General features: G+C 40.3%; 2 protein-coding genes across 2 annotated transcripts; one reads left to right on the top strand and one right to left on the bottom strand.

The window, feature by feature from the left end:
* Positions 1–250: 250 nt before the first annotated feature.
* Positions 251–3412, bottom strand: gpalpp1 (GPALPP motifs containing 1). Its single transcript, XM_083911293.1, has 7 exons — positions 3243–3412; positions 3006–3138; positions 2827–2922; positions 2489–2747; positions 1225–1389; positions 1033–1134; positions 251–907 (listed from the first exon to the last, which is right to left on the bottom strand). Exons 1-7 carry the CDS (start codon positions 3328–3330, stop codon positions 689–691), a joined length of 1062 nt encoding a protein of 353 aa, XP_083767419.1. The 5' UTR covers positions 3331–3412; the 3' UTR covers positions 251–688.
* A 1014-nt stretch (positions 3413–4426) lies between these two features.
* Positions 4427–12010, top strand: ercc3 (excision repair cross-complementation group 3). The gene is made up of 15 exons (XM_083911223.1): positions 4427–4565; positions 5228–5430; positions 5537–5773; positions 5889–5938; positions 6021–6156; positions 7127–7297; positions 7444–7648; positions 8006–8320; positions 8951–9135; positions 9550–9752; positions 9859–9955; positions 10212–10329; positions 10436–10554; positions 11036–11185; positions 11307–12010. The coding sequence occupies exons 1-15, from the start codon at positions 4538–4540 to the stop codon at positions 11436–11438; spliced, it is 2349 nt and encodes a 782-aa protein (XP_083767349.1). The 5' UTR covers positions 4427–4537; the 3' UTR covers positions 11439–12010.
* The last annotated feature ends 172 nt before the right edge of the window (positions 12011–12182 follow it).

The raw sequence follows: 12182 nt of genomic DNA, 5'->3' as shown, positions 1-12182 counted from the left end.
CTATAATAATGTTATGGCAGTTAATATAGTAGAACAGTAAAAACAAGTGCAGCTAAGGTGATAGAATATGACAATGATAATAATTGTAGTAGTAAATATGACCAATGATTATGTGCACTATATCCCTAAAACGTTCATTAATAATGACAATAACAATAAAAATAATAATAATACATGGATACGAATGTAAGAAAGAATGGTTATAAAAACAAAGTTTAATTAACTTAAATTCCAAAAGCAGGGAAACGAATGAATAACATGAATAGCTGCAAAGCTGTAGGGAGTGCATGCTGCATAACAATGTATTTGACAGTAATCTGTACAAAACGGTTTTAACAAAACCAATCTGTATACCAATATAGGAAAAATATGTCATTTATTTGAGTTTTTCCTTCTATATCATCAGCCCTAATACAGAAATGAGAAGAAATGTGAGCTCCACTGTCTTTAAAACAGCCTTCATCATTTGAAACAGTAGCTGTAGTAGCATTGAGCACAGTCAGTCACATGAACTCTTATAAATTGCCATGTCTGCCATGTCTTTATAGTCTGTTAAATCCTGTTTAGTTAAATTGACATGACACATAACATCTGTACAAACAAGGTCCATATTGTATCAAAACCTGTATGCAAACTACACCAGCCAGGTCTGCACACTGAAACATGTTTCTTACATTTTGACAATTTGTTACAGGAACATTCGGTCCCTGCTGTGGGAGAATCGCGTGTTCAGTTCCTGAGATTTCTTCAGCAGCCGCTGCTTCTGAGCTTCGTCGAAGCGATTCACCTGCAGGTCTTCATCTCGATCGAACGGTCTCCTCTCTGCTGGTTGGTCAGCCTTCTCCTTTTCTTTTTGCTTCATCTTCTTTGTGTGCATACTCACCAGAGACTCAGCACGTTTGGTCTCCTAATAATAGGGAGTGGCGAGATACAATTTTTTGTTTAATGTGGACAAATGCACATTACAGCTGACATTAATTATATATGGGGACATTTCGGGCAAAAGAAAGAAGATGAAGTAACACCACTTACATTATACTTAGACACTTTCTCTGCCATTTCCACGTCCTTCTGGGACACTTGTGGGGTATCGTCTTTCTCTACCTCACCCTTCTCCTTTTTCTCAAGGCGTTCCTATTTGTCATGAGAAAAGTAATATATAAGCTTCAAGGTGTTTAATATGGATAACTAATAATAAGTTTGAAGTAAATTTTCATTACATACCCTGATCTTACGCTCCCTGTCTGATGGTGTATCTGTCCAAATGGAGCGATCCTTGTTCTCTGGACCTGACTTCTTCTTGAAGGTTCTTGCCCCTAAGCCTATGTGCTGCAGTTCTGGTGGGAGCTCTGTCATCCATGTTTCTCTAGCCACCACTTCAGGGGTGTCCTATTCACATGGGAAAAAGACACACAAGATCGAATTATATACTATAGATACTACATAATCTATCCTATACACATACCTTTTTTTATGATGCATACAATACTAAGCTATTAAAATAATAATTATTGACATATTAATATATTTTAACACCACGCTTTTATGTTAAACACAGGCCTACACGTGGAAGGCACAGCGAATACTTAATACTTAACCATGTAGGGGCTACCTTACCTAAAGGCCAGTAAGCCTTTCATTAATGTTGTGGTGAATTAAATTAAATGTTTCTCAGTTCCACAAATAAACCGATTTACTGTATGTTTGCTAATAATATGTTGGATTCATGTTAATGCATATTTTCATGTTTGCGAGAAAAAAACAAGAAATTGGGACCAAACTATCTTTTGGCAAACCCTGTGGAGCAACTCTGAGGACCCCTCCAGGCAGGGGCGTGCAGACTTTTTGAAGGGCAGGGGCGAAAAGGAAAAAAAGGGCACATATAGCGCGTGAAGAGGGCACTTTAGCACTAGTTTTGGCCCCCATGAGGGCACTTCAGCACATGTTTTGGCCCTAATGAGGGTACTTTAGCACACATTTTGGCTTCCATGAGGGCAATTTAGCAACCGTTTTTCAACAATCGGGCCAGAAGGTCCTAGAGGGCATTTTAGCAAGCATTTTTCAACAATTGGGCTGTGAGGCGCGCCCCCCCTCCCATGTGCACACTAGTGCCTCCAGGGGTCCTGGAGCCCCTGTCGAACATCTCTGGTTTAGATAATGTTGATCAGTGGTTCTCAAACTTTGTACATGACATACCACCTCAGTAAATATCAGGCTCTCTCAAGTACCACCACTAAGACCAATGTTAAAATGCAGTAGCGTAGGCCTACACTATTCAGCTACGGACAGGAAGGTTTATTCTAAAAAGTTTAAGTTTAAGTTTATTTTCTTAGGATTATATTGATTTAGTAATTAATGTTTCCTTTTTTTTTTAATTTTGGAGATTCCTTAGTCTACCACCAGAGAGAGCTTGAGTACCACCAGTGGTACAAGTAAAAAAGTTTGAGAACCAGTGATGTAGATAAAACTGGGGAAAAACTGGACTCACATCTCCTGTCAGCTTATCTTTCATCTTTCGTGCTCTGCGCTCAAAGTCCAGAGCCACAGAGTCTTCAACAGGCCCTTTTGGCGGCATGGGGCCAATCACATCCTCATCCTCTCCCTCGCTGCTGGAGGACTCAGCCTGGTAGCCAGGGGGTAGGGCAGGCCCTGGGAAATCCTCTTCATCTTCACCATCATTATCATTTTCATTTTCATATGCTGCTCTGCGAAACCCAGGAGGCAAAGCTGGTCCCAGCACAAGTGGCCTGTGAGGACACAATGAAGTTTCAGCTTCCACATGAAACCACTTCGTATCAACAACACAGATCATCATTTGCTGCTTACCTTTCTGGTGAACTCTGTTGTTTCTTAAATCCTGGTGGCAGGGCAGGTCCGAAGAAGCCATCATCTGCTTTTTCTTGCGCCTTTATGTTCTCCACTCTGTTCAAACGACACGTGTCACTGTTCGGTTTGTTGTTGAGGCATATATTTCTATACAACTTCTAGTCCATTGATGACCCTACTTTTTTTCCTCCGCAGATCTCTCAGATGTGTGTGTTGTCTTTGCTCTTTTGAGCGTCACCTCCGGTTCACTGTCATCCGAGGAGCTCGACGGTGCCTCCCGTTTGTAGCCGGGAGGCAAAGCAGGGCCAGAGACTAAAACAGGGTGAAAGGAAAAAACACAAAAGAGGGACCTGATGCGACTATTCATGTTAAAACAACATTTCATCGAAAGTGAGGCTGGCATTTTGGCTACTTACATCCTTCATCATTGTCAGAGTCTTCATCGCTGTCGTCTTCTCTGAACATCGGCGGTAAAGCAGGTCCGATTAGTTCATCAGACGACATATTTGACACTTATGACTTCAATAACTGTTCTGGTAAAGCAAAAATGTAGCTGCAACAATAAACAACAGGTACCTCGAAAGGACGAATTTGACCTTTTACCCAGGAAGTAAACAGTAAGGCTCCAGTGGCGTCATCAAGTTAGCTAGTTAAGATCAACTGAAACCGGAAGTAAGCTGTTGTGCTGCAAGAATAAAAGCACACTGAGGTCCCCCAGCAACTGTAAAATAATTTAAATCCACTATTATTATGATGATTATTAATAGTATTGATTTGTTTTCACTTATTATTATTTTTCTATTCGCTTTCATTTGTTATATTTCTTTTTTATTATATTTTTATTTAATTATATTTGTATTTATTTTTAACATTTGAGTAGCATAACAGACGGAGGAGAGGAAGAAATAATAATAATAATAAAATGAACAGTTCATCCTTTGTGAATGTCATGTAAACATGTCCAACCCTATTATGACATGGTAGTGTCAGAGGTCAATAAGCGGGTTTCCATATCCTTCCGAAGGGCTCCTCTTTTTTCTTTAGGGTGTTTGTTCTTTGTTACAGTCTTAAAGTTTAATTTAGGATTGTTTAAACAGATTAAATGATGGGGGTCTTTGTTGATTCCAATTAATCAAGACACGTTTCTTTGCTATACAGGACATTATGATAATCCTCTTCCTGCAAGTGGTGTCCAGTGTCTTGTCTCGTATTGGTGTAATCTCCAGCGGGGTTTTTACAGTCTTAACCTTTAGATCATGTTTCGCCTTCCAAAAATGTATTAGTTTCCTGCATTCCCAAAAACATGCATAATTGACCCTCTGCATGTTTTATAATGATGGTATCTGGGCGATGGGTTTGGGAACATTTTATTTAATGTTTTATTTGTATGAGCATTTTACATAGCTATTTTGTTTGCACTTTTGACTTTTTTTGTATGTGTAAAATGAAAAAAAAAATATTTTAAGAAATACTCTTTCATCTGTTATGGCTTTTGTTCTTTCGGTCGCTAATTTATATTTTTATTTTTATTTTATTTTGAAGGCTAAGAGCGGAAGTTGTATATCAACATTATTTTAGCCGAACGTTACTCGGTATTGTGTCGTCGCAACACACTGGTCCATGTCTGTAGACTTTCTGTAGGAGGCTATCAGGCAGTTTAGGAAGATACCGTCATGTTTTGAAATAAATCGCCTATTTAAGAAGTTGTAAAATGGGTAAAAAGGATAAAGGAGATCGGGGTGAGTTGATAATGCTACTGTTTAGCTAACTGTAACACATTTGTAGTGTATAATAGCTGAGCTGAGTGACACTGGTTTTGATTATTAGCTCATGTTTTACTTATAGAGGCAGCAGTTGTAGTGTTAGGTTCCTGAAAGGGTGTAACTTTGACTGATATCTGTCAAACTGTGAAGAGTAAGTTAAAACACATTCTTAAAAGGGCTTTTTTTTTATTTCACAACACAGGAATCGGTCATAAAATAAACGATTTATTGACTCAAATTCGTCTAATAAAACACACACAAACACGCAGGGACATGTACATGTGTGCTCTAATGTTAAAAGGCCATACATACTAGCAAAAAGATAATGTTAGAAAATAGAATAACAACAGTAAAAGAAGGATAGTCCCATGTTTGTCATACAGCAAAGTGTATTATATTGTGAAAAGCACTCAGATTAAATATATATTTATTTAATATGTGAGTGTTTCTAACGAAGAGTCATTATATACTATGACATTGCCAGGGGTGTGTTAAAGTCCTAAATCAAGAGAATCTACATTGATATGTTTCTGCCATCAGTTATTTGTCCACCCCTTTTGTGTACGAATGTGTATGTGGTCATGAGTTTCGGGTTTGGTAATGCAATGACAATAAAAAATCTATCATACTGATTACAGACAAGAAGTCGTCCAAAAAGCGTGTCTATGAGGAGGAAGAAGATGAAGAAGAGATTGTGGGTAGCGAGTCTCAGGAGGCCATACCCGCTGCTGCAGGGAAACAAGTGGAAGAGTCCAGTACCAAACTGGATGAATATGGAGCCAAAGATTACCGTGTTCAGATGCTGTTAAAGAATGATCACTCTTCACGTCCCCTCTGGGTGGTAAGAAGTGTTTGGATAGTTGATTTCTGCACTTGAGACAGTTAAAAAAAAAAAAAATGACTTTGTTTCTCTGGCTTATGTTTTTTTTCACTCTTCTCTGCTCCAGGCTCCAGATGGACACATCTTTCTGGAAGCCTTCTCACCAGTGTATAAGTACGCCCAGGATTTCATGGTGGCCATTGCAGAGCCAGTGTGCAGGCCAAACCACATCCATGAGTACAAACTGACGGCCTACTCCCTGTATGCGGCTGTCAGTGTGGGGCTGCAGACCTCCGATATTGTGGAGTACCTGCAGAAACTCAGCAAGACGAGTGTACCTGATGGAATTGTTCAGTTCATTAAGGTCTGAATGGGAATATCTGATGTTTTGAGGGAAGAGGACAATTTCCAAATGTAATGTTGTTAATGTATGCAAAATTTAGTGATTTAACGATTGCATTTTATACCTCTCCTTGCAGCTCTGCACAATGAGCTATGGCAAAGTCAAGCTGGTGCTCAAGCACAATAGGTAAAATCATTTTAACAACCATTTATTTTGTCTTTACATCATTAATTATCAATCTTAAACGGTGGTGCCTGTCTACCCTCAGGTATTTTGTTGAGAGTGCCTTCCCTGATGTGATCCAACGCCTTCTGCAGGACAACGTGATCCGTGAGTGTCGTCTCCGCACTGCAGACGGAACAGACGCAGAGCTTATTACTGAAGTTATCAACAGCAAGCCAGCGGTATGCCATCCCTACATTTTTTTTAATTTTTACTCACTCACAAATTTATACAGTAAATGTAATGAATGTAAACATGTTGGTGTGAAGTCACAAGTGCAAGATTTGCTAAATTTTCAACCAGAACTTTCAGAACATTATTATAAGTCTCTTTGGATGAAAGGCGTTGTAGGCGTGTCCCCTGTACATTTACAAATGTCAGTTGCCCAACATTGCACCCAAGTGTGATGATATGCGAGATATGCTGTACTTCACAGGTTGAGGGTAGATCATACAGTTACTGATCAGATGCACATATGGCAGCACAACCAAGATTTTTAACCTGTTTGTAACCACTCTTAAAGATAGGATTATGCACTATTTAGGTGTAATTCCGGCTCAAGATCATCCTAGGTCTTTTTCAGCTCTTACATACATCAAATAAGCCATTGAGACAGTTTTTGTGACTTGTTTTTTGTGTGTAGCAACTATTAACGGAGAAATCCGGGAGAGTCGCTAACAGCCGGACGTGGCTAGGGACTCTTATCATGGACTCTTGGTGCTATTTTAAGCAATATTAGTGGTTTTAATGCCATCACCATAATGCCCCGAGCTAATCAGTTTTAGCCACGTCCGGCTGTAAGCGACTCTCCCGGATTTCTCCATTAATAGTTGTTACATGAAAGAAAACTGTCTCGAAGGCTTTTTTAATGCATGTAAGAGCCGAAAAAGACCATGGGATGATTTTGCGCCTGATTTAGACTGTAATGTAAGAGGGATCCTCAACCCAAACTAATAAAAATAATATTAATGACATGAGAAAGGATGTCTTGTGATGCAGGAACTAAATATTGTAATTTGCCATTCATGCTACCATTGAATTGATCAGCCGTGAAGAGTTATTTTTTGGAAATATCCCTGGAGATGCCCAACAGGAGTTGTATCTGTCCTGGTCCCACTCTAAAAAATGTCCTATGGTGTCTCCTTGTGACAGATTTCCAAGTCTATTGAGGAGAAGGGGGGTACTTCCACCTCACAGCAGCCCGGTGATGGACAAACCTCAACCCAGCAGGTACCTGATGACATCTACAGCTACTATGAGCAGATGGATAAAGAAGAGGAGGAGGAGGAGGAGACGCAGACTGTGTCTTGTGAGATTCGCCAGGTACACATCAGATTTCGTTTTTCTATTTTCTTTTTGCAGTTTGTTTTAATACTTCATACTTCACATCACTGCTGATATCAGTGCAGTTTATGTTTTGTGGCTTTATTTCAAATTAAGACCCTTACTTCTTCTCTGACATGGTGTAGGAGATGATTGAAGAGCTGCAGAAGCGTTGCATTCAGCTGGAGTACCCCCTCCTCGCAGAGTACGACTTTCGCAACGATACAGTCAACCCAGACATCAACATAGACCTGAAGCCCACCGCTGTGTTGAGGCCCTACCAGGAAAAGAGTCTGCGCAAGATGTTTGGGAATGGACGTGCTCGCTCTGGAGTCATCGTGCTGCCCTGCGGTGAGACAGCTGGTCACTGCAGTCGAGGGAGAAAGGAACACTGAGTGACAAAACAGAAAGGAAACCCCCAAAGCATTTCATCACAATACTTGAATATTAAATAATAACATGTTAAATTATTTGCTTAGTCCATATGAAAACAACAGATATACTTGTGTCAATATATACTTGTTTTTCCTTTAAGTGTAATTCCGGCACAAAATCATCCCATGGTCTTTTTTGGCACTTACATAGATCAAATAAGCCATTTGTTCAAGTGATCCTCAACCCAAACTATTACTTACTATTATTGTAGCATAAATATTGTGTGTAAAAAGCTTGTTTGTCTTAATGTTGTATCTCTCCTTTGCTTTCCAGGGGCGGGTAAATCTCTGGTGGGCGTGACAGCAGCTTGCACGGTGCGTAAACGCTGCCTGGTGTTGGGGAACTCCTCGGTGTCAGTGGAGCAGTGGAAATCTCAGTTCAAGATGTGGTCCACTATCGATGACTCTCAGATCTGCCGCTTCACTTCCGACGCCAAGGACAAGCCCATCGGCTGCTCAGTGGCCATCAGCACCTACTCTATGCTGGGCCACACCACCAAGCGTTCCTGGGAGGCTGAGAGAGTCATGGAGTGGATGCGGAGCCAGGAGTGGGGACTCATTATCCTGGATGAGGTGCACACTATCCCTGGTGAGCTGTTATTCTAGATGAGGTTCTTCACTCGATGTTTCCTTCTAATATAAGTGCGTTATGAAAAGAATATTTTGAATTAATGCTTTGGGATACAAATTGATCACAGACCCATGAATTAGACACATATTTTGTTGAGATTAATTTACATGTTAAAGGTTAAATATGGAGAATGAGCAGAACCATTTCAAGCGTTGAATCATACGGAGTAACGACTAATTTCGACTAATCAATTATTTTTACAACAGTATTTAACTTTAGCCAGTCGTCAACTGGAAGTCTTTCTTTGAGTGGTGTGGAATCGATGAGCTAGTTAGCTCTCAACTCAAAATGATTCCTTGTTTCTTTAGCCTAACAACAGACAACCCTGGCACTCCGCAATGTCGGTTGCTATTGGCTGGTACAATGTAAATGGAACGTGACAGAAAGTCATTGTCAAACCCGTCAAACGTTTTTTTTTTAAATATTAATTCAGACTAAATACATTTTTTTTGTGTAAAAGCAATGCTTTCATTCTGTACCCCTCAAAAGGTCCCATGGGTGTATTATTTTTATTTTTTTAAACTACAGCTTTAAATAAAGATCTACATATTCTACCTTTAACATAATAATTCTTTGCTTTCCCTGCAGCCAAGATGTTCCGTCGTGTTCTGACCATCGTCCAGGCACATTGCAAAATGGGGCTCACTGCCACACTGGTCAGGGAAGATGACAAGATTGTGGACCTGAATTTCCTAATTGGGCCCAAACTATTTGAGGCCAACTGGATGGAATTGCAGAACAATGGCTACATTGCCAAAGTCCAGTGTGCAGAGGCAAGTCTTTTAGTCCAGTATTTTACTATCAATTGAGATAAAGCAACCAAAATATTATATTTATAATTAGTTAACTTTGTTTGCATGCTCTTCTCTGTGTAGACTGCGTGACTTGTTAGTCTCATGTAATTAAAGCCGGGTAGCTTACAGAGTCGTGTAGAACCACGTGCAAAAAGTTGATCATTGAATAATTTAGTCTGGTGCCTCACGTACTAGAGTTGAACCCAGAGATGTAGCCACCAAATAAGTAATTTCATTGTGCACAAGGAATCTCCAAGAGCATAACATTGTGGTTATATAAACCCTGATATCATAAGACTCAGTGATATTCAGTGTAGCTTAGTCAAGGTTCATCAATACAAGTGAGCACATTGATAAAGCCATCTGAACAATGTACCCCTGTCTGTGCTGTAGGTGTGGTGCCCGATGTCTCCAGAGTTTTACAGAGAGTATGTGGCTATCAAGACCAAGAAGCGCATCTTGTTTTATACAATGAACCCCAACAAGTTCCGTGCTTGCCAGTTCCTTATTCGCTTCCATGAGCGGCGCAATGACAAGATTATTGTCTTTGCTGACAATGTCTTTGCCCTGAAGGAATACGCCATTCGCCTCAACAAGTATTATATTTACAACAAAAGCAGCCTTTCACATTTTTTCAGTAAATTACCTGTTCAGATAAGATTGATTTGCTTTTAACTGTTCTCTCTTATTTTTCCTCTCGAGGCCTTACATCTATGGTCCAACCTCTCAGGGGGAGCGAATGCAGATTTTACAGAACTTCAAACACAACCCCAAGATAAACACAATTTTCATCTCCAAGGTAAACCAATCAATCTATTATTGATTTACTGTATGCAGTATGCACCGTACTCATTCAGCCAACATGTGCCCCCTTGTGGCCAGAGGGACTGCTTGACTGTCATTTTTCTTGCCTCCTCTCTGCACTGCTGCAACTGTGTCCAGTGCTTTCTTGTGTTTATATCAACACTAAACAATTATATCAGATTGAAACAATATTCCAGTAATGGAATGGATGCACAACTGTGAATCTGTTCTACATTTCTTCTACCAAACAGGTTGGAGACACCTCATTCGACTTGCCAGAAGCCAATGTTCTGATCCAGATCTCCTCTCATGGTGGATCACGTAGACAGGAGGCCCAGAGGCTTGGAAGAGTCTTACGAGCCAAAAAAGGTTAGCCCAAAAAAACGCCTGCATGTGTGGCTGCACATGCTGGGGTAGCTGTTTTTGGCTTCCTTCATCCATGAATTATTCTCTCACTACCTGTCTTTTTGTTTAGGAATGGTAGCAGAGGAGTACAATGCATACTTTTACTCACTGGTGTCCCAGGATACCCAAGAGATGGCTTACTCCACCAAGAGGCAGAGATTCCTGGTGGACCAGGGTTACAGCTTTAAGGTGTGTTCATCCCGACAGCATCTTTATCATCTCCACTCAATTTCACCTTATTCATGTCTCCCTAGCGAATTGCACCACAAATGTTACCCTGTTCATACACCAGATTGTAAACCAGATTTCTGTCATGGCCTATATGAGTTTGCTTTAACAGTTTGAAACAATTACACTGAAGGATAGGTCACATGAGACAAAGAACCGTAAGTTTAAACAGCCAATAGGAGCTTACTTTAGAGGGACAAAACAAAGAATGAACCAGAAAGAACTGGTTTCAGAAAAGGAATAGAGTTTGTATGACAATATGCACACACTTGTGTAAAATTACAACTATTTCCTTGAATATATATATATATGTGTGTGTGTGTGTGTGTGAAAAATGATCCACATCATAGTTCATGAATAAGTAAAGCATTTGGTCTTCATTTATGTGACAGCTTATTCTTGTTCCATTTACAAATGTTGTCCTGTTCCTCTTCTTCTTTAGGTGATCACAAAGTTAGCAGGTATGGAGGAAGGGGACCTAATGTTCTCCTCAAGAGAGGAGCAACAGCAGCTGCTGCAGAAGGTCCTTGCTGCGTCAGACCTGGATGCTGAGGAGGAAGTGGTAGCAGGGGAGGTGGGCGGACGACCACAGGTGAGGACTTTGGCTAAGACTGGACCCAGGAAGCACATGTACACAATTGCCTTTGCATGCTTACAACTGTATATGATAATATGCTCACATTTTTTTCTCTCTCTCCCTGATACCCTATCAGTTCTCAAGGCGAACGGGCACCATGAGCTCCATGTCGGGTGCAGACGACACCATCTACATGGAATATCGAGGCAGCAAAGCCTCCGCATTAGGCAAGAGTGTGCATCCACTGTTCAAGCGCTTCAGAAAGTAGATGCACTGACTCAAACCCTGACACATAAAGACCCAGTTGCAACAAGGCAATAGGACAAAGTTGTGGCAAAATATTGAATACTGAGGCAAAGCACCAGGTTACCAGCATCAGGTTCTGATAGTCCAACTGGTTTGAAAGGACAGAGCATTGACTGGAGATAACCTGAACCTGAACCTGAAAAATATCTGAAGCGGATGGTGATATACTGTACAAACGCCAACTCCCTCACCTACATGCACAACATTTGCAGATGAAATGCATTGCTAACTCACTCCAAGTTCCACATTTTTTCATGTCTATGTTACATTGCAGTTATGTAGCTAGCCAATCATGGCTTATTCTGCAACAGTTTTTGAAAATCAAGCTTAATTCCACAATACTTAAAGGCTTTGGCTTGATGTTTGCAGTATATGTACGCAGGACCAGAGTGGATGGGTACCATATGATGGATAAGTGATGTTCGGTGTAGGTGGAACAACTTGTCTTATCTACTGTTGGTGTGTGCTTCACTGACGGCTGTATTTGAGGAGACAGCTAAGGATGTATATCGGATACTACTTTTTGATCTGTAATTACTGGCTTTAAAATGTTGCTAAATATTTTTGGTAAAATAAATGGGTTTGGAATCTCCTTTTTTAAGTCTTATTGTGAAAAGTCTGAATTAAAGACAGCCTTTTGTTTTTGCTGTGAGTGCAAAGTTTCCACCTGTAACTGCGAGGGGCTAGAATAAATGTTAGTCTCCTA

This window comes from Echiichthys vipera (assembly GCF_963691815.1).
Source record: "Echiichthys vipera genome assembly, chromosome: 1".
NCBI lineage: Eukaryota > Metazoa > Chordata > Actinopteri > Perciformes > Trachinidae > Echiichthys > Echiichthys vipera.
The sequence above is the reverse complement of the archived record's forward strand: the minus strand, read 5'-3'. Positions and strand labels throughout refer to the sequence as shown.